The sequence below is a fragment of the Coregonus lavaretus genome, assembly GCF_964263955.1.
Source record: "Coregonus lavaretus genome assembly, chromosome: 9".
Taxonomy (NCBI): domain Eukaryota; kingdom Metazoa; phylum Chordata; class Actinopteri; order Salmoniformes; family Salmonidae; genus Coregonus; species Coregonus lavaretus.
In genome coordinates this window covers 2334146-2356398 of record NC_139996.1, presented here as the reverse complement: position 1 = coordinate 2356398, position 22253 = coordinate 2334146, and the positions used below count along the sequence as shown (strand labels likewise).

The window sequence follows — 22253 nt, the reverse complement described above, 5'->3', positions numbered from 1 at the left end:
GCTCGACACGGCCTCATCCAATGCAAACTCATTCATAGGGCCCACTGGACCAAAGCAAGACTATCAAAAATTTACAAGGATGTGAACCCTAATTGTGTTCGATGTAACCAGTCCCCTGCTAATCATGTGCACATGTTTTGGTGCTGCCCATCTCTTGTTGGTTTCTGGAAAGACATCTTTAACACACTCTCAGAATTAAGCGGCACACAGATCGAGCCAGACCCTCTCATTGCATTATTTGGAGTTTCCTTACCCACAATACAATTGACCAAAATGAATAAGGATGTAATTGCCTTTGTCACGTTGTTAGCGAGACGATTAATTTTACTTAGATGGAAATCCTCTGCAGCCCCTTCTCATGCTCTTTGGATTAAATCTATTTTGAATTGCATAAAGTTGGAGAAAATAAAACAGACACTCAATGGGTCTGTAGACAAATTTTATGCAAAGTGGGCTCCCTTCTTTTCTTATGTTAAAAGAATACATTTCCCTGCAGTTCCAGAGTGATGTATATTTATATATTGGTGATGTAAGAAGCCTGGTATGTGCATATACGACATCTCGGATGTTAAGGACGGTAATAACTGTGCTAGCTGACCTATAACAACTGGATCAAAACAGATATTCTTCCTTTTTTTTTTTTTTTTTTTTTTTTTGTGTTTTATCTTATTTATGTACTTAATGTCTATTTTTTCTTTCATGTCTGTCTCTCCATGTTTTGCTGTATCGTTGTCTTCAAATTGTTGTTCCATATTCATACCAAATAACTTTCAAGTGCAATTATTTACTAAATGCTGGTACTGAAAATTCAATAAACAAAGTATATAAAAAAAAATGAAGTGGTTTGATGTGGTTTGGTGTGGTTTGATGTGGTTGATGTGGTTTGGTGTGGTTTGATGTGGTTTGGTGTGGTTTGATGTGATTTGGTGTGGTTTGATGTGGTTTGAAGTGGTTTGATGTGGGTGTCTCGTGTGTGTGCTTGCAGGTGGGAAGAGTTAGCAAAATTATTTTGCCAATTAGCTTCAGCTGGCTGGTGTGCAACCGTGACAAAGTTGGTTTTACTTTGGATAGTCTATCTCCGGGGCTAGTTAGGGACCGTCAATACATTTAATTACACATTGTAAATGAGACAATATTTTCATGTTGCACACCTGTTAGTTCTTACATTAAATACTTTCTATATTTGTATATGAATTTCAAAAATATAAATGCAACATGAATAAATGTCAACGATATTACTGAGTTACAGTTCATATAAGGAAATCAGTCAATTGAAATAAATAAATTAGGCCCTAATCTATGGATTTCACATGACTGGGCAGGGGCACAGCCATGGGTGGGACTGGGAGGGCATAGCCCCACCCACTGGGGAGCCAGGCCCAGCCAATCAGAATGAGTTTTTCCCAACAAAAGGGCTTTATTACAGACAGAAATACTCCTCCGTTTCATCAGCTGTCCGGGTGGCTGGTCTCAGATGATCCCGCAGGTGAAGAAGCCGGATGTGGAGGTCCTGGGCTGGCGTGGTTGCACGTGGTCTGGGGAGGTCCTGGGCTGGCGTGGTTACCCGTGGTCTGCAGTTGTGAGGCCGGTTGGACGTACTGCCAAATTCTCTAAAACAACGTTGGTAGAGAAATTAACATTCAGCATTCAGCTCTGGTGGAAATTCCTGCAGTCAGCATGCCAGTTGCATGCTCCCTCAATTTGACACATCTGTGGCATTGTGTTGTGTGACAAAACTGCACATTTTAGAGTGGCGTTTTATTGTCCCCAGCACAAGGTGCAACTGTGTAATGAGCATGCTGTTTAATCAGCTTCTTGATGTGCCACACCTGTCAGGTGGATGGATTATCTTGGTAAAGGAGAAATGATCACTAACAGGGATGGAAACACTCTACTGTCTTCTACTCTAATCTACTGTCTTCTACTCTAATCTACTGTCTTCTACTCGAATCTACTGTCTTCTACTCGAATCTACTGTCTTCTACTCGAATCTACTGTGTTCTACTCTAATATACTGTGTTCTACTCTAATCTACTGTCTTCTACTCTAATCTACTGTCTTCTACTCTAATCTACTGTGTTCTACTCTAATCTACTGTCTTCTACTCTAATCTACTGTGTTCTACTCTAATCTACTGTCTTCTACTCTAATCTACTGTCTTCTACTCTAATCTACTGTGTTCTACTCTAATCTACTGTCTTCTACTCTAATCTACTGTCTTCTACTCTAATCTACTGTGTTCTACTCTAATCTACTGTGTTCTACTCTAATATACTGTCTTCTAATCTAATCTACTGTCTTCTAATCTAATCTACTGTCTTCTACTCTAATCTACTGTCTTCTACTCTAATCTACTGTCTTCTAATCTAATCTACTGTGTTCTACTCTAATCTACTGTCTTCTACTCGAATCTACTGTGTTCTACTCTAATATACTGTGTTCTACTCTAATCTACTGTCTTCTACTCTAATCTACTGTCTTCTACTCTAATCTACTGTGTTCTACTCTAATCTACTGTCTTCTACTCTAATCTACTGTGTTCTACTCTAATATACTGTGTTCTACTCTAATCTACTGTCTTCTACTCTAATCTACTGTCTTCTACTCTAATCTACTGTGTTCTACTCTAATCTACTGTCTTCTACTCTAATCTACTGTCTTCTACTCTAATCTACTGTGTTCTACTCTAATATACTGTGTTCTACTCTAATCTACTGTGTTCTACTCTAATCTACTGTGTTCTACTCTAATCTACTGTGTTCTACTCTAATCTACTGTGTTCTACTCTAATATACTGTCTTCTAATCTAATCTACTGTCTTCTAATCTAATCTACTGTCTTCTACTCTAATCTACTGTCTTCTACTCTAATCTACTGTCTTCTAATCTAATCTACTGTGTTCTACTCTAATCTACTGTCTTCTACTCTAATCTACTGTCTTCTACTCTAATCTACTGTCTTCTACTCTAATCTACTGTCTTCTACTCTAATCTACTGTCTTCTAATCTAATCTACTGCGTTCTACTCTAATCTACTGTCTTCTACTCTAATCTACTGTCTTCTAATCTAATCTACTGTCTTCTACTCTAATCTACTGTCTTCTACTCTAATCTACTGTCTTCTAATCTAATCTACTGTGTTCTACTCTAATCTACTGTCTTCTACTCTAATCTACTGTCTTCTACTCTAATCTAATGTGTTCTACTCTAATCTACTGTGTTCTACTCTAATCTACTGTGTTCTACTCTACTGTACTGTGTTCTACTCTAATCTACTGTCTTCTACTCTAATCTACTGTGTTCTACTCTAATCTACTGTGTTCTACTGTACTGTGTTCTACTCTACTGCGCTCTGCTGTCCAAACTTGTGAAACATGACTGACATAATTATGCATTTCTGTGTAGTACAGATTAGGGACCCATTATGTAATTCTGTTAACGGATGTAAATCCACTTCACTTACTGTAGTTCAATTACCATCAAGGTGTCATATCATATCTGACACCCCGTTCTTTCTGCAGACATCTTTGAATCTTAATTCGGAGCAGATATTTCAGTTTTTGGAAAATGTGGTCGCATAAAAACCTGACGGAGATTTTACCGTAATTCTGTTACCAAAGTTTGCATCTGCACAGTTCTTCACTCAATTACATTTTTTCAGTGGAAATTATTAAACGTAGTCCTTGTGCAGAGTTGTATGGTTTGTTAAACTTTGAAATCAATGGTTTTTGTTTGGCATACATTTTACAGTGAAAAACAGTCTCAGCTTATTTCTGTTATCGTCGAATTGCCCTTATAAACGTACTAAATATTAGTTAGTAACATTTAAAATGTATTGTTCTGTGTAACAAGTGGTGTGAGTGGGCCAGTTGACATCTACCTCAATATTGTCATTCTATTCCCACTGTTTCCACAGAGCTGTCCATTGAGTCAACCTTGCTGCTTCTGGACCCTGCTGCAACTGCTAGTCCAGCTCCTTACCTCTACAACTGCTAGTCCAGCTCCTTACCTCTGCAACTGCTAGTCCAGCTCCTTACCTCTGCAACTGCTAGTCCAGCTCCTTACCTCTGCAACTGCTAGTCCAGCTCCTTACCTCTACAACTGCTAGTCCAGCTCCTTACCTCTACAACTGCTAGTCCAGCTCCCTACCTCTGCAACTGCTAGTCCAGCTCCTTACCTCTACAACTGCTAGTCCAGCTCCTTACCTCTACAACTGCTAGTCCAGCTCCCTACCTCTACAACTGCTAGTCCAGCTCCTTACCTCAGCAACTGCTAGTCCAGCTCCTTACCTCTACAACTGCTAGTCCAGCTCCTTACCTCTACAACTGCTAGTCCAGCTCCTTACCTCTACAACTGCTAGTCCAGCTCCTTACCTCTACAACTGCTAGTCCAGCTCCCTACCTCTACAACTGCTAGTCCAGCTCCTTACCTCTACAACTGCTAGTCCAGCTCCCTACCTCTACAACTGCTAGTCCAGCTCCTTACCTCAGCAAATGCTAGTCCAGCTCCTTACCTCTACAACTGCTAGTCCAGCTCCTTACCTCTACAACTGCTAGTCCAGCTCCTTACCTCTACAACTGCTAGTCCAGCTCCTTACCTCTACAACTGCTAGTCCAGCTCCTTACCTCTACAACTGCTAGTCCAGCTCCTTACCTCTACAACTGCTAGTCCAGCTCCTTACCTCTACAACTGCTAGTCCAGCTCCTTACCTCTACAACTGCTAGTCCAGCTCCCTACCTCTACAACTGCTAGTCCAGCTCCTTACCTCAGCAACTGCTAGTCCAGCTCCTTACCTCTACAACTGCTAGTCCAGCTCCTTACCTCTACAACTGCTAGTCCAGCTCCCTACCTCTACAACTGCTAGTCCAGCTCCTTACCTCTACAACTGCTAGTCCAGCTCCTTACCTCAGCAACTGCTAGTCCAGCTCCTTACCTCTACAACTGCTAGTCCAGCTCCTTACCTCTACAACTGCTAGTCCAGCTCCTTACCTCTACAACTGCTAGTCCAGCTCCTTACCTCAGCAACTGCTAGTCCAGCTCCTTACCTCTACAACTGCTAGTCCAGCTCCTTACCTCAGCAACTGCTAGTCCAGCTCCTTACCTCTACAACTGCTAGTCCAGCTCCCTACCTCTACAACTGCTAGTCCAGCTCCTTACCTCTACAACTGCTAGTCCAGCTCCTTACCTCAGCAACTGCTAGTCCAGCTCCTTACCTCTACAACTGCTAGTCCAGCTCCTTACCTCTACAACTGCTAGTCCAGCTCCTTACCTCTACAACTGCTAGTCCAGCTCCTTACCTCTACAACTGCTAGTCCAGCTCCTTACCTCTACAACTGCTAGTCCAGCTCCTTACCTCAGCAACTGCTAGTCCAGCTCCCTACCTCTACAACTGCTAGTCCAGCTCCTTACCTCTACAACTGCTAGTCCAGCTCCTTACCTCTATAACTGGTAGTCCAGCTCCTTACCTCTACAACTGCTAGTCCAGCTCCTTACCTCTACAACTGCTAGTCCAGCTCCTTACCTCTATAACTGCTAGTCCAGCTCCTTACCTCTATAACTGGTAGTCCAGCTCCTTACCTCTACAACTGCTAGTCCAGCTCCTTACCTCAGCAACTGATCCAGAATGCAGCATATCTAATGTTAAACCTTTCCATGTTCTCCTATGTCACACCACTCCGCCACTGACTTCCTGAGGCTGCTGGCATCAAATATAAGACTCTGTTGCTTGGCTTCAGTGCAGCGAGGGGCACTCCTCTTCCCTTTGTCACAGTGAACATCTAAATAGAGGAGAACAAGCGTGTTTCTCGCCGCCCATCACCCCTAATACAGAGCCACTTCATGTTGCCTTGTATGGGTTTGTGACTGAACTGATTAAAAAAGATGCACCAGAGTGCGGAGAATCATTGTACCATCTAAACCGTTGTGAAATATATTTTCCATCACCAAAAATATAGAATTTTCAGCTGTAGATGCAAAAACAAAACTTATAAGACAGGGAAGCATAGAAATAGCACACATAGAACAAATCTACTGCTTCTTATGCTTGCTTTCAATAAGAATGACAACTCTATAACATATTTCTATGTGAATTTGGTCAGGTGACCCAAAAAGTGACATATTGCAGCTTCAACATGTGTTACAAATATAAACCTTACACTCTTGACACAATCCCTGTCTCAATGATGGATAACTACCTGGAACTATGAAGTGTTCCTGATGGCGAATAATTATGATTATGTTTTCATGTGATATTTGTCTTTTGAAGCCAAAGACAATGTTCCATATCGAAAAAAAGTTTGAATTAAGATCGTGGCAGATTGATTCAGGTTTTAAGTCTTATCAGATGATAGTACGGTATATCACAAAGAATAGCCAAAGACAATTGAATGACACTTGACATTGAAATACACAGAGCATGAACTACAAATGACTTGGCTCTGGTGTGTGTAACACCCTAACAAAACAACATTTATAAAACACACCTTTTAAAGAAAAATTATTCACTGTTTAATTTTCTCCATTTTCTAGTCCACTCATTAAATGTCATAATAAACTGTTTCAATGTCTTATCTTTCTACCCATACAAACGTGTATATATACTGAACAAAAATATAAACCCTGGAGTGTGCTGCAGTAGGTAGCGTCTGAGCTCTGATTGGATACGTGGCGAAGAGGGCCGTTTCCATTTGAAATGAAGAGGGCCGTTTCCATTTGAAATGAAGAGGGCCGTTTCCATTTGAAATGAAGAGGGCCGTTTCCATTTGAAATGCAGACCTCATTTCTGTGACGAGCAGTGACGTGTTGGTCCAGCACCTGACAATCAAAAGGTCGGCGCAATTTCGAACAAACTAGGAAAGTAGATCGATCATGATGGTGCTACAGTACCGTCCCTCTTCAACCCATAAAGAAAACACATGACAACACTTAGGAGCGACACACACAGACATGCACATACACACAATCTCTCTTTATTTTTAATACAACAAAACGTTCAAAAAAAATTAACAACACTAATTCACGTTGTAGCACTGTCGTCGATTTACGCTCTTCCAGTTGGTGAGGCAGTCGAGGAGCACCTGGGGTTGATCACCATGGAGACAGAGGGACACACGTCGCTACGTAATGTACGTGCTTCCTGCTTGGGTCACTTCAATAAGAGAGAGAGAGCAGTGAAAATGTTATCAAAGTGGCAAGTTAGCCTAATAAACAGAACAAGCTCCCTCACGACGCCAGGACAGCGGAGTCACTCACCACCTCCCGGAGACACTTGAAACCCCACCTCTTTAAGGAATACCTGGGATAGGATAAAGTAATCCTTCTAACCCCCCCCCCAAAAAAAACATTGTAAAGTGGTTGTCCCACTGCCTATAAGGTGAATGCACCAATTTGTAAGTCGTCTGCTAAATGACGTAAATGTAAACGTTATTATTGGCCTATGCCAGTCAGATTACCATCATGTGGAATACTACCAACTTCTTATTTCCCTCTGGCTGAGACAGAAATATAACGTTAAAGAGGAATTGCCCCTAAAAAACCAACTTCTCATTTAGAAAACAGCCTCTGTGGCACCGATATGAGTCAGAAACATTTATTCTACTTCCAAAATTGACTACAAAGTGTAAATAGGATAATTTTGTAACAGAGTATGTCACAACGTAAATTAAGGTTGAGTTCATTTCAATCCTGCCCACAGCTGGCAGCACATAAGCAATTATAATTTCAGAGTGCAGCTGCACGCGACCCAATTGTAATGCCTGTGGTAAATCGGTGTTCACTTTGGATATCCCTATGGGGCTAGTTAGTAAATTACAATGGGACAATGTTAAAATTACAATAGCTCCAAATTTCAGGATTAAACACCTTCGCTTTGTAATTATGGGGTATTCTGTGTAGATTGCTGAGGAATTATTTTTATTTAACCAATTTTTGAATACGGCTGTAACGTAACAAAATGTGGAAAAAGTAAAGGGGTCTGAATATTTTCTGAAGGCACTGTACATTTTAGAAATTCATATACAAATATAGAAAGCATTTAATGAGAGAACTAAAAGGTGTGCAACATGAAAATATTGTCTCATTTACATGGTGTAATTAAATGTAGTGACGGTCCCCAACTAGCCCTGGAGATAGACTATCCAAAGTAAAACCAACTTTGCCACGGTTGCACACCAGCCAGCTGAAGCGAATTGGCTAAAGAATTTGGCTAACTCTTCCCACCTGCAAACACACACACGAGACACCCACATCAAACCACACTCCAAAATCAACTCATGTTTGAATTCAGTCATGGCCACTAGCATTTCTTAATGAACCAAATCTAAAACGAGGCTCAATCAGGAAGTTCAGCCACCCTTTAAGATTCTGAATCATTTAAGGCAGACACAGGGCACTCAAGCTGTAAAACAATGGTCTGGTCCAGAAACAAACCCTAGAGAGCAGGTCTTTGCTTAGCACGACAACCTCTTTCAGTAAACCTTTCTAATCCACTTTGTTGGTGTCATGACAACTTGTAACAGTCTTTTTCAGAGTGACCCCGGATCGAACATTTGTTTGATAAAGGGTTTGATAAAGGACAAATGATACAGGTTTATAAGCTGTGAACTTACAGTAGAAGTCTACATACAGATGCAGGTTTCCATAAGTCACTGTAACATTCTTGATATCACTGACAACTTCAACAGGGAAGCTGCATCAACAGCATCATCCCAGAAACCTTAGACCCACTCCAATTCGCATACCGCCGCAACAGATCCACAGATGACGCAATCTCAATCGCACTCCACACTGCCCTCTCCCACCTGGACAAAAGGAACACCTATGTGAGAATGCTATTCATTGACTACAGCTCATCGTTCAACACCATAGTGCCCTCAAAGCTCATCACTAAGCTAAGGACTAAACACCTCCCTCTGCAACTGGATCCTGGACTTCCTGACGGGCCGCCTCCAGGTGGTAAGGGTAGGTAACAACACATCTGCCACGCTGATCCTCAACACGGGGGCCCCTCAGGGGTGCGTGCTCAGTCCCCTCCTGTACTCCCTGTTCACCCACGACTACGTGGCCAAACACGACTCCAACAACATCATTAAGTTTGCTGATGACACAACAGTGGTAGGCCTGATCACCGACAACGATGAGACAGCCTATAGGGAGGAGGTCAGAGACCTGGCAGTGTGGTGCCAGGACAACAACCTCTCCCTCAACATGACCAAGACAAAGGAGCTGATCGTGGACTACAGGAAAAGGCGGGCCGAACAGGACCCCATAAACATTGACGGGGCTGTAGTGGAGCGGGTCGAGAGTTTCAAGTTCCTGGTGTCCACATCACCAACAAACTATCATGGTCCAAACACACCAAGACAGTCGTGAAGAGGGCACGACAACACCTTTTCCCCCTCAGGAGACTGAAAACATTTGGCATGGGTCCCCAAATCCTCAAAAAGTTATACAGCTGCACCATCGAGAGCATTCTGACCGGTTGCATCACCGCCTGGTATGGCAACTGCTCGGCATCTGATCATAAGGCGCTACAGAGGGTAGTGCGTACGGCCCAGTGCATCACTGGGGCCAAGCTTCCTGCCATTCAGGACCTATATACTAGGCGGTGTCAGAGGAAGGCCCAAAAAATAGTCAAAGACTCCAGTCACCCAAGTCATAGACTGTTCTCTCTGCTACGGCAAGCGGTACCGGAGCGCCAAGTCTAGAACCAAAAGGCTCCTTAACAGCTTCTACCCACAAGCCATAAGACTGCTGAACAATTAATCAAATGGCCACCTGGACTATTTACATGGACCCCCCCCCCCTACCTACAACATGTACAACATTATTTTATTATGTAACTTTTAATTTTTTACCTTAGTTTATTTAGTAAATATTTTCTTAACTCTTTCTTGAACTGCATTGTTGGTTAAGGGCTTGTAAGTAAGTATTTCACGGTAAGGTCTACACCTGTTGTATTCGGCACATGTGACAAATAAAATGTGATTTGATTTGATATTTACATTGAAAAGAGAAGGGTGGGTATGTAATCAATAATGGCACACTAGCTATAGCCTTTAGCTTTGTCTGTAATAGTAGTCAATAAAACAATGATGGGTTCAATGCCCTCTTGTCCAGCTATTTTAGACATATGGAAGCTATTTGTGAGTTTTTTTGTTTTACTTGACTGCAGTGCTGCTAAAGGCGTTTGAAGGCTGAGTGTGGCATTCCAGTTGTTGTTGGTTAGTTACTGTAGCTAGCTAGTTGTTGTTGGTTAGTTACTGTAGCTAGCTAATTGTTGTTGGTTAGTTACTGTAGCTAGCTAGTTGTTGTTGGTTAGTTACTGTAGCTAGCTAGTTGTTGTTGGTTAGTTACTGTAGCTAGCTACTTCACCCCACGTTGACAGTAGTGGCATTCCAGTTGTTGTTGGTTAGTTACTGTAGCTAGCTAGTTGTTGTTGGTTAGTTACTGTAGCTAGCTAGTTGTTGTTGGTTAGTTACTGTAGCTAGCTAATTGTTGTTGGTTAGTTACTGTAGCTAGCTACTTCACCCCATGTTGACAGTAGTGAGTTCTAGTGACAATAAAATGGTAAACCATTACTCAGAAGTCAGAACACTCAAGAGGCAAAGCACAGTCCCAAAGCATTGGGAGGGGCTAACATGCTGTTGCATGGTTTGGAAACCAGGCATTGCTTGGAAGCAACCCTACATGAAACAGAAAACAGCAAGCTGGATTTCTAAGGTTTTTAATCAGATAATGTAAAAATGTCTTACCACCACACAAGTCGGGACAGAGTGCTTTGTCCTGCAAACAATTCACATATTGAAAAAGATTAGCTGGCTAGCCCGATCCAACAATTCATGATTTTAAAACTGAGCGGTTCCTCATAATTGACACATTGCAGAATTAAGTAGTTAATTTAACTTTGGTTGTTTGTCTAAACAGCTGACGAGATGTCTAAAGAACACCCTAGGAGTTGCATGCCCCAATGATCGAATGTAACGTTTATATTTAAGTCATTTGGTTAACATTTGTTGAATAAATAAACATTATAGTCACATTTCATGAAGTGGTTATTTATCTAGCTAAAAAGTGTTCTCCCAAGAAATTGCGAATGACAATGCTGTGATGTCATAACTCTACGCGTAAAACAAAGAGATTGCCGACTCATCTGAAGTCACACTTGTGGATTGCAATACTGTCCTTTAAAACACAGAATACAGATCCACAAGCACTTTTTGAATACGCAAAACGCACGTTCCTCTGTTGTACATGTCAGGGATGTCCAAACATATGCTCACAAATCTTTCTACATTTGTTCAAATTGTAGTTTCATTTGTGAGCTATGTTGAATATATTTACAAATTATGGGATGTATTTGCGACATATGGGTGAATATTTGTGTATATATTTTTTTTTTTTTACATATTTTTACATATTCACGGAGGATTATGGTTTAATTCGTGAAATATATATATATTTTTAAACAAATTATGGTTTTATTTACGAAATATTTTAATATATTCACAGTTCATATTTTTATATGAGTTTCGTTGAATATACACATGGATCATGGTAGACACACTTACAGAATAAAGAAACAAATCTAACTCCAATAACCAACATCCACAAGAATTGAATATTGCAGGAAAATAATATCTCTGAATTCTCCCATCGTGGGGTTTTCAAAATATCCCCATCACTTATTGTTGTACATGATTTAGAACAGTGAGTATGACATCATCATAGCATCAGTGACAATTAGAGAGGAAGGGAAAACAGAGAAAATATTGTGCTCAGTTCATGTAATGTAACAGCCTACAGTCGTGGTCAAACGTTTTGAGAATGACACAAATATTAATTTTCACTAAGTCTGCTGCCTCAGTTTTGATGATGGCAATTTGCATATACTCCAGAATGTTACGAAGAGTGATCAGATGAATTGCAATTAATTGCAAAGTTCCTCTTTGCCATGAAAATTAACTTAATCCCCCAAAAAAACATTTCCACTGCATTTCAGCCCTGCCACAAAAGGACCAGCTGCCATCACGTCAGTGATTCTCTCGTTAACACAGGTGAGAGTGTTGACGAGGACAAGGCTGGAGATCACTCTGTCATGCTGATTGAGTTAGAATAACAGACTGGAAGCTTTAAAAGGAGGGTGGTGCTTGAAATCATTGTTCTTCCTCTGTTAACCATGGTTACCTGCAAGGAAACACGTGCCAACATCATTGCTTTGCACAAAAAGGGCTTCACAGGCAAGGATATTGCTGCTAGTAAGATTGCACCTAAATCAACCATTTATCGGATCATTAAAAACTTCAAGGAGAGGGGGTCAATTGTTGTGAAGAAGGGTTCAGGGCGCCCAAGAAAGTCCAGCAAGCGCCAGGACCGTCTCCTAAAGTTGATTCAGCTGCGGGATCGGGGCACCACCAGTGCAGAGCTTGCTCAGGAATGGCAGCGGCATGTGTGAGTGCATCTGCACGCACAGTGAGGCAAAGACTTTTGGAGGATGGCCTGGTGTCAAGAAGGGCAGCGAGGAAGCCACTTCTCTCCAGGAAAAACATCAGGGACAGACTGATATTCTGCAAAAGGTACAGGGATTGGACTGCTGAGGACTGGGGTAAAGTCATTTACTCTGATGAATCCCCTTTCCGATTGTTTGGGGCATCCGGAAAAAAGGTTGTCCGGCGAAGACAAGGTGAGCGCTACCATCAGTCCTGTGTCATGCCAACAGTAAAGCATCCTGAGACCATTCATGTGTGGGGTTGCTTCTCAGCCAAGGGAGTGGGCTCACTCACAATTTTGCCTAAAGAACACAGCCATGAATAAAGAATGGTTACCAACACATCCTTAGAGAGCAACTTCTCCCAACCATCCAAGAACAGTTTGGTGACGAACAATGCCTTTTCCTGCATGATGGAGCACTTTGCCATAAGGAAAAAGTGATAACTAAGTGGCTCGGGGAACAAAACATCGACATTTTGGGTCCATGGCCAGGAAACTCCCCAGACCTTAATCCCATTGAGAACTTGTGGTCGATCCTCAAGAGGCGGGTGGACAAACAAAAACCCACAACTTCTGACAAATTCCAAGCATTGATTATGCAAGAATGGGCTGCCATCAGTCAGGATGTGGCCCAGAAATTAATTGACAGCATGCCAGGGCGGATTACAGAGGTCTTGAAAAAGAAGGGTCAACACTGCAAATATTGACTCTTTGCATAAACTTAATGTAATTGTCAATAAAAGCCTTTAACACTTATGGAATGCTTGTAATTATACTTCAGTATACCATAGTAACATCTGACAAAAATATCTAAAAACACTGAAGCAGCAAACATTGTGAAGACCAATACTTGTGTAATTCTCAAAACTTTTGACCACGACTTCGGAAAGTATTCAGACCCCTCAACTTTTTCCACATTGTTACATTTACATTTACATTTTAGTCATTTAGCAGACGCTCTTATCCAGAGCGACTTACAGTTAGTGAATACATATTTTTTTTATACTGGCCCCCCGTGGGAAACGAACCCACAACCCTGGCGTTGCAAACGCCATGCTCTATCAACTGAGCTACATCCCTGCCGGCCATTCCCTCCCCTACCCTGGACGACGCTGGGCCAATTGTGCGCCGCCCATGAGTATCCCGGTCGCGGCCGGCGGCGACAGAGCCTGGATTCGAACCAGGATCTCTACTGGCACAGCTAGCACTGGGATGCAGTGCCTTAGACCACTGCGCCACTCAGAAGACTGTTACGTTACAGCCTTATTCTAAAATGGATTAAATTGTTTTTTTCCCCCTCATCAATCTACACACAATACCTCATAATGACAAAGCAAAAGCACGTTTTTTGAATTTTGTGCAAATTTTTTTTTTTTTGCAAATTTATTACGGAAATATCACATTTACATAAGTGTTCAAACCCTTTACTCAGTACTTTGTTGAAGCACCTTTGGCAGCGATTACAGCCTCGTGTCTTCTTGGGTATGACGCTACAAGCTTGGCACACCTGTATTTGGGGAGTTTCTCCCATTCTTCTCTGCAGATCCTCTCAAGCTCTGTCAGGTTGGATGGGGAGCGTCGCTGCATAGCTATTTTCAGGTCTCTCCAGAGATGTTAGATCGGGTTCAAGTCCGGGCTCTGGCTGGGCCACTCAAGGACATTCAGAGACTTGTCCCGAAGCCACTCCTGCGTTGTCTTGGCTGTGTGCTTAGGGTCATTGTCCTGTTGGATGGTGAACTCTGTACTTTGCTCCTTTCATATTTCCCTCGATCCTGACTAGTCTCCCAATCCATGCCGCTGAAAAACATCCCCACAGCATGATGCTGCCACCACCATGCTTCACCTTAGGGATGGTGCCAGGTTTCCTCCATACACGACGCTTGGCATTCAGGCCAAAGAGTTAAATCTTGGTTTCATCAGACAAGAGAATCTTGTTTCTCATGGTCTGAGTCCTTCTGTCTGGCCACTCTACCATAAAGGCCTGATTGGTGGAGTGCTGCAGAGATGGTTGTCCTTCTGGAAGGTTCTCCCATCTCTACAGAGGAACTCTGGAGTTCTGTCAGAGTGACCATCGGGTTCTTGGTCACCTCCCTGACCAAGGCCCTTCTCCCCTGATTGCTCAGTTTGGCCGGGCGGCCAGCTCTAGGAAGAGTCTTGTTGGTTCCAAACTTCCTTCCATTTCAGAATGATGGAGGCCACTGTGTTCTTGGGGACCTTCAATGCTGCAGACATTTTTTGGTACCTTTCCCAGATCTGTGCCTCAACAGAATCCTGTCTTGGAGCTCTACAGACAATTCCTTTGACCTCATGGCTTGGTTTTTGCTCTGACATGCACTGACCTTATATAGACAGGTGTGTGCCTTTCCAAATCATGTCCAATCAATTGAATTTACCACAGGTGGACTCCAATCAAGTTGTAGAAACATCAAGGATGATCAATGGAAACATGATGCTCCTGAGCTCAATTTCGAGTCTCATAGCAAAGGGTCTGAATAGTTATGTAAATAAGATATTTCTGTTTTTTATTTGTAATAAATTAGCACAAATATCTAAAAACCTGCTTTTGCTTTGTCATTATGGGGTATAGTGTGTAGATTGATGAGGAAACATTTTATTTAATCCATTTTAGAATAAGGCTGTAAACGTAAGAAAATGTGGAAAAAGGGAAGGGGTCTGAATACTTTCCGAATGCTCTGTATGTTCTCAAATTCCTCACTTTAGTGAGTTTAAACATCAGGCCAGTACAAACTGCCAGTTGGTCAGTAGTATCTTAATCCCCTTGATAACAGTCACCACTGACGTAGCGGGGTTAAACTTCAGGCCAGTACAAACTGCCAGTTGGTCAGTAGTATCTTAATCCCCTTGATAACAGTCACCACTGACGTAGCGGGGTTAAACTTCAACGTGTGGGCGTCTCCTTTTGTACACCTCTCTCTGAACACGTAGATGGAGCCGTTACAGCTGGCCACCTTCCAGAAGGACGGCACACAGCTCCACACCTCGGGGAAGCGCAGCCTGGTGAAGCTCTCCAGCAGGGGGTTATAACAGATCAGGGAGTCCCCCTCCGCAACGATGAAGAGCAGGTCCATGTGTGCGGCGGCGTGCATCACTCCCGCGAACGGCAGCACGTAATGCTTCAATTGGCACTTCTGCGTCTGCGTGTCGAAGCACTGGATGAGTCGTGACGGCTTGGTGAAGAAGTCCATGTCGTTCTCCTCCCCACCCAGTACGTAGATGGTTCCTCCCAGGTTAACCCCCGCCGCCCCAGACACCGCCGTATCCAGCGGGCTAGTCTCCGTCCACACGTTGTCCTTCACCGTGTAGTAAATCACAGCGTTGGAGAGCGTGTCCTGGAGCGTCTTTCCTCCCAGACTATAGACGGCGTCTTGGAGCGAGACGGAGACCATGGTGTGGCTGAGGCGGTCTCGGGGCAGGGGGGCACAGCGCTCCCAGTCCATAGTCTGCATGTTACACTTCCACATGCGGCGAGGGATGGACCCCCCCACCACGTAGAGGTCCGGCCCGTGTTTACAGGCTGCAGTGATCTGGTGACACAGGCTGTTCTGGCCGCTGACGCTGATGGTGTCGTCCTCGTCACAGTGCAGGGAAACGGCCAGGGAGTGGGTCCTCGTCTCCTCTTTACCGATAAGGTAGATATGCACCTTCTCCCCAATCTCCTGCAAAGACAGGTCAGACACAGTGAGGGGATTAATCATCCCTTACATGAATAACTGGATATCTTTTTTTATAGAATGATTTATTCTATAATTGTAGGGGGGAAAAAACATTTGTGTTGTTGAACTTGTTTTAGCTATGACCTCCACAAAACCGGGGGCATCTCAAAAAACGCCCCCCCCCAAAACTCCCCATCAGATAGAAATATTCAAGAGAGAGACCTGTCGTAGTGTTTAGGGATCTAGAATGAGAACACTGTACCTTGAGGTTCTCCTGGAGAACAGTGGAGAACTCTTCTCTCTCCACCTTGTTGTGGTTGATCCAGGATTCGATGGCTACCGTGGGGTTCTGAGACGTCGGAACACCGTCTGGGGAACAGCATTATGGTAAAAGACCCAACAAAATGGCTGCCGTGGCATTACCCAGGTGGGTGATAGATATGGTGGTGGGGGTAAGTTTTCCTCCATTACTAGGTAAAGCGCGTTGCACTAGAAGTGCTATAAAAATCCAAGCAAGCAATCAATAAATGTACCTTTGATAATGTCCATGAGGAGACAGAGTGGCAGGTTGAGGAACTCATCCGTCTGGTGGATTTGGACCAGGTGGATCTTAGCACAGTGTTTGGCTGCTGTATATAGTTCCTGGTCACTGTGTCGGTCTGCTAGCCACATCACCTACAGTAGGAAGAACAGAATATAGTTCCTGGTCACTGTGTCGGTCTGCTAGCCACATCACCTACAGTAGGAAGAACAGAATATAGTTCCTGGTCACTGTGTCGGTCTGCTAGCCACATCACCTACAGTAGGAAGAACAGAATATAGTTCCTGGTCACTGTGTCTGTCTGCTAGCCACATCACCTACAGTAGGAAGAACAGAATATAGTTCCTGGTCACTGTGTCGGTCTGCTAGCCACATCACCTACAGTAGGAAGAACAGAATATAGTTCCTGGTCACTGTGTCGGTCTGCTAGCCACATCACCTACAGTAGGAAGAACAGAATATAGTTCCTGGTCACTGTGTCGGTCTGCTAGCCACATCACCTACAGTAGGAAGAACAGAATCAACTGACAGTGCTTCAAAAAGCTACTATGGTGGTCCTCAGCTGGTAGAGCACGGCGCTTATAACGCCAGGGTAGTGGGTTCGATCCCCGGGACCACCCATACGTAAAAATGTATGCGTACATGACTGTAAGTCGCTTTGGATAAAAGTGTCTGCTAAATGGCATATTATTATTATTATTATTATATTATTATTATTATTATTATTATAACAAGATGACAAGATGGTCCGATTGACAGCAGCTACACAGATCCGATACAGTACCTTGACGAACAGAATTCACATTTCTACCCGAGTCAATCCTATCCACAAAGGGGACACACATTCGCTCATTACTTCGGACACCAACAATTGGCTGTATCAGGTCCAGGAAATGGAAACCCAGCTCACCTGTAGGCAGTTCTTGACATCTACGGTGCGTGACAGGAAGCGGGAGCATTCTTCAAACAGAGCAGTCAGCTGGTACATGTCAGCCATCTCATAGGTGTCCTGCAGTTCCTCCACGGTCAGCTTCACTGTCCCGTGGTAGATGTAGTCTACTAGCAGCTGGAAGACTGACGCGCTGAATACAATAGAAAATAGACTTTTATTGTTCAATTTGCGAGAAACAGAGCGTTGAGCAGTTTATGGGTTAAGTACCAGGCTCAAGGGCACAACGGCAGGCGATGGTCCCAGGGATGAGAGACCACCAGCCCTACCTGACGTCCTTCAGTTGGACGCTGACCTGACGTCCTTCAGTTGGACGCTGTCTGAACCTCTCTAACCTAGACTTCCTACCTGACGTCCTTCAGTTGGACGCTGTCTGAACCTCTCTAACCTAGACTTCCTACCTGACGTCCTTCAGTTGGACGCTGACCTGACGTCCTTCAGTTGGACGCTGACCTGACGTCCTTCAGTTGGACGCTGACCTGACGTCCTTCAGTTGGACGCTGTCTGAACCTCTCTAACCTAACTTCCTACCTGACGTCCTTCAGTTGGATGCTGCGTGTGTGAGCCTCTCTCAGGTTGGATGTGAACATGGATCTAAAGAAGCTGCTCTGGGCTGACAGTACCAGGCGGTGCAGGTTAAAATCCCTCCCCTCCACCATCACCGTCACGTCAGCAAACAGCCCATCCTGAACACACAGGGGTATAAGATGGAGGAACCGTCAATGTCATTATAACCCCGAAACTAATGCTGCACTGGGAGACAGATTTAAAATGGAATTTCATTTAAACTGAATGGAGCGTGTATGATTCCTCTGCCCTTTCTCAATTCATCTTTCCTCGATTACTCCCATCCTCTCCCCTTGCCGCCTCCTCAAAACCCATTGGAGAAGAAGGTCTGAGGGGAGGGAACCTTCACGTCTAATAAGGTTGAGGAGACGAGGAGATAGGATGCGAGGAATCAGAGAAAGTTTAATTATGATTCCTTACCTGCAGACACAGGTCCATGATGCTCTGCACCACGCGGCTGGAGTGGGAGCGGTCTGTAAATGTGTAACCTAGGAAGTAGTTCTCCTCTGCCACCAAGGAGCCTGCTCCTAAACTCTGTCCCCCGGACCTGGCCCTGTCCCCGGCCTCACTGGACTCCATCTTACCAGCTAGCAGGGTTAGGCTACCTGAGAATCATCGAGAAACACAACTGTTAGTGTGTATAGTTAGAAACCCTGCCGGTTAAGACAAAAAACTAAAAAGCAGACTTCAGACTTTGCGAATCTGTAGAGATTTAAAACACGCTGGTTCGTGTTTCTGTGTAAACTGAAATCACAATAGTTTTAACTGGACTAACGTTATGTATTGTTTTGGTTTTACGAAACCTGACAAATAGATGATGCACATTCATGGACTGTCAGTGAAAGTTAGTTACTGTAGCTAGCTAAGCAACCACACGTTAGCAATCCCTGCAGCGCCACCATTCTGACACCAATCATGCCGAGTTGGCAAACAGTTTAATCAGTATCAGATTATAGTTTAAGAGATAATTTATTAGCTGGTAAACCTTTTCAGCCTACCTTTACTCCACTATCTTTTCTATTTCATCATACGGAAGACGGTGAACTATTCACCGGAAGTAAACAAACGTTTTTTTTCTGGCCAGCTCAGCTGATGCTGATGCCAAAGATAGGTGCTGCCACCGTGTGGCGGAGATATGTTTTTTTATTATTTTTTTTTATTTCACCTTTATTGAACCAGGTAAGAAGCCAGTTGAGAACAAGTTCTCATTTACAACTGCGACCTGGCCAAGATAAAGCAAAGCAGTGCGATAAAAACAACAACACAGAGTTACATATGTTACAACAGTCTACTTCATTATTTTTTTTTGTGTAAAACGCAGGTCTCCAATTCTGGTCCTGGGGACCACAGGGTGTGCCGAACTTTGTTTAACTACTACACATTCAATCATAGGCTTAGTGATGACCGTAGTTGAATAGTTGAATCGGGTGTGTAGGCCTACTAGCTTGATGGAACGTAATCCTGCACACCCAGCAGGACCAGGGTGGAACAACACTAGCAGTGCTGTAAACTTATCAGCCAACTGGCCCTAATGCCTTTTTTCCTAGGTGGAAGAATGTATGGCATTCTAGCCTAGACTCGTGGCTATCGGACTGGGTTTTTATTTAAGAGGAGCAAAGGAAAGAGGGAGGCTGTGAAATCGTCATGCAATCAGAGTTTGTACAGTCATAAAAGAGAGATGGTGGCAAAACCTCAACTAAGAGTTCTCATATGGGTCACTGTTGCGACTTTGCGGTTTCAAGATCTTTTAGGTGAGTTATAATTGTTTTAAAACTAACTTGGACTTAAGGATATGTTGTGTCTTGAATGCAATGCATTCATTAGTTGATAGAAAATAGTAGATAAAGGATTAGTAGTTAAAGTTGTATTGAATTGAATATCAAGATGTACATTTGCATGTAATTGAATACCACAACAGGTGCTAAGTGGAAGTTGAGTTAAACTTCAATCCTATGTTTCTGAGAGTAACATTATTCATTTTTCATGAATAATTTGAATAGTGAAAATACCAACTTTTTCTCTCTCTCTCAGATGTGTCTGGTGCCATTCATGGCGGTCTTCCTTCCCAGGGCTTGGGCAAATCCATCAGCGATGCAAACCTGATGTTTGAGGTTAGAGTTACACTTCTATTAGCCTGGTCCCAGATCAGTTTGGGTGGTCTTGCTGACAATTACCATCAAAGTCAGCAAGAAAGAACAGATCTGGGACCAGGCTACATTTATATGAGCATATTGTATTTTCTCTTGAGTAATCCTCTGTAGCTCAGCTGGTAGAGCACGGCGCTTGTAACGCCAAAGTAGTGGGTTCGATCCCCGGGACCACCCGTACACAAAAATGTATGCACGCATGACTGTAAGTCGCGTTGGATAAAAGCTTCTGCTAAATGGCATATTATTATTATTAGTTTCTGTTTTTCCCCACCATCTGTTTACTAAACTTATTTCTTGTACATATGTTATTACACTATATGACTAAAAGTATGTGGACACCTGCTTGTCGAACATCTCAATCCAAAATCATGGGCATTAATATGGAGTTGGTCCCCCCTTTGCTGCTATAACAGCCTCCACTCTTCTGGGAAGGCTTTCCACTAGATGTTGGAACATTGCTGCGGGGACTTGCTTCCATTCAGCAACAAGAGCATTAGTGAGGTCGGGCACTGATATTGGGCGATTAGGCCTGGCTCGCAGTCGGCGTTCCAATTCATCCCAAAGGTGTTCGATGGGGTTGAGGTCAGGGCTCTGTGCAGGCTAGTCAAGTTCTTCCACACTAATCTCGACAAACCATTTCTGTATGGACCTCGCTTTGTGCACGGGGGCATTGTCATGCTGAAACAGGAAAGGGCCTTCCCCAAACTGTTGCCACCAAGTTGGAAGCACAGAATCGTCTAGAATGTCATTGTATGCTATGGCATTAAGATTTCCCTTCACTGGAACTAAGGGGCCTAGCCCGAACCATGAAAAACAGCCCCAGACCATTACTCCTCCTCCACCAAACTTTACAGTTGGCACTATGCATTGGGGCAGGTAGCGTTCTCCTGGCATCCGCCAAACCCAGATTTGTCCGTCGGACTGCCAGATGGTGAACCGTTCTGTGAGCTTGTGTGGCCTACCACTTCGCGGCTGAGCCGTTGTTGTTCCTAGACGTTTCTGCTTCACAATAACAGCACTTCCAGTTGACCGGGGCAGCTCTAGCAGGGCAGAAATCTGACGAACTGACTTGTTGGAAAGGTGGCATCTTATGACGGTGGCACGTTGAAAGTCACTGAGCTCTTCAGTAAGGCCATTTCTACTGCCAACGTGTGTCTGTGGAGATTGCATGGGCGTGTGCTCGATTTTATACACCTGTCAGCAACGGGGGTGGCTGAAATAGCCGAATCGACTAATTTGAAGGGGTGTCCACATACTTTTGTATATATAGTGTATCTACCCACACTTGACTGATCATTAGATTCTTACCTCTCCATACAGTTCTTGTTGGGTGGAGTGGAGATTGACAAAGACAACAACATCGTCCTGCTGGACCTGGAGATGGCATCTATGAGGCAGGGACGGGCTTTCCTGGCTCACATCAACGACAACATCCCCAAGACGCTCTCTTCCATGGAGCAGATGGTGAAGGACCTGGAGGACCAGAGAGGGCCTCTCCCTCTCTCCCAACCCCGCTTTGAGAGCCTCATCCTGGGCATGGTCTACTCTGCTCACCAGGCCAAGCTCCAGGAGAGAGAGGAGGACCAGGAGAAATGGGGAGAGGTGCTGATACGTCTGGTTAATGTTACAGTCAACGAGCTACGTAGACCGGAGCCCATCACAGCACTCCCTTAGATTAGGATACAGACTGTTCATTAGCCTGGTCCCAAGCTTGTAATTCTCTTTTTTAATACAGTATACAAAAGGATACAGTGGGGAAAAAAAGTATTTAGTCAGCCACCAATTGTGCATGTTCTCCCACTTAAAAAGATGAGAGAGGCCTGTAATTTTCATCATAGGTACACGTCAACTATGACAGACAAATTGAGGGAAAAAAATGGAGGAATG

The 22253-nt window shown here is 43.7% G+C and overlaps 2 protein-coding genes across 2 annotated transcripts; one reads left to right on the top strand and one right to left on the bottom strand.

Annotated features, from left to right (window-relative positions):
• Positions 1 to 6947: 6947 nt before the first annotated feature.
• On the bottom strand, positions 6948 to 19266 carry kbtbd4 (kelch repeat and BTB (POZ) domain containing 4). The gene is made up of 8 exons (XM_084168365.1): positions 19215 to 19266; positions 18637 to 18821; positions 18181 to 18335; positions 17611 to 17782; positions 16693 to 16834; positions 16422 to 16528; positions 15282 to 16162; positions 6948 to 7146 (listed from the first exon to the last, which is right to left on the bottom strand). Exons 2-7 carry the CDS (start codon positions 18793 to 18795, stop codon positions 15302 to 15304), a joined length of 1596 nt encoding a protein of 531 aa, XP_084024491.1. The 5' UTR covers positions 18796 to 18821; positions 19215 to 19266; the 3' UTR covers positions 6948 to 7146; positions 15282 to 15301.
• A 350-nt stretch (positions 19267 to 19616) lies between these two features.
• LOC311134814 (protein FAM180A-like) lies at positions 19617 to 22040 on the top strand (the record flags this gene model as incomplete). The annotated part of the gene is made up of 4 exons (XM_084168595.1): positions 19617 to 19622; positions 19826 to 19967; positions 20248 to 20327; positions 21687 to 22040. 4 exons carry the CDS (start codon positions 19617 to 19619, stop codon positions 22038 to 22040), a joined length of 582 nt encoding a protein of 193 aa, XP_084024721.1.
• Positions 22041 to 22253: the final 213 nt, after the last annotated feature.

What these genes read in the sequence shown, in the direction of transcription:
- kbtbd4 (XM_084168365.1), bottom strand. Translation starts at nt 18,795, where the DNA reads ATGGAGTCCAGTGAGGCCGGGGACAGGGCCAGGTCCGGGGGACAGAGT. An exon ending in TCATGGACCTGTGTCTGCAG is followed by an intron (nt 18,336 to 18,636) that starts GTAAGGAATCAT and finishes CTGTGTGTTCAG; the next exon opens with GATGGGCTGTTTGCTGACGT. An exon ending in CCTCATGGACATTATCAAAG is followed by an intron (nt 16,529 to 16,692) that starts GTACATTTATTG and finishes GCTGTTCCCCAG; the next exon opens with ACGGTGTTCCGACGTCTCAG.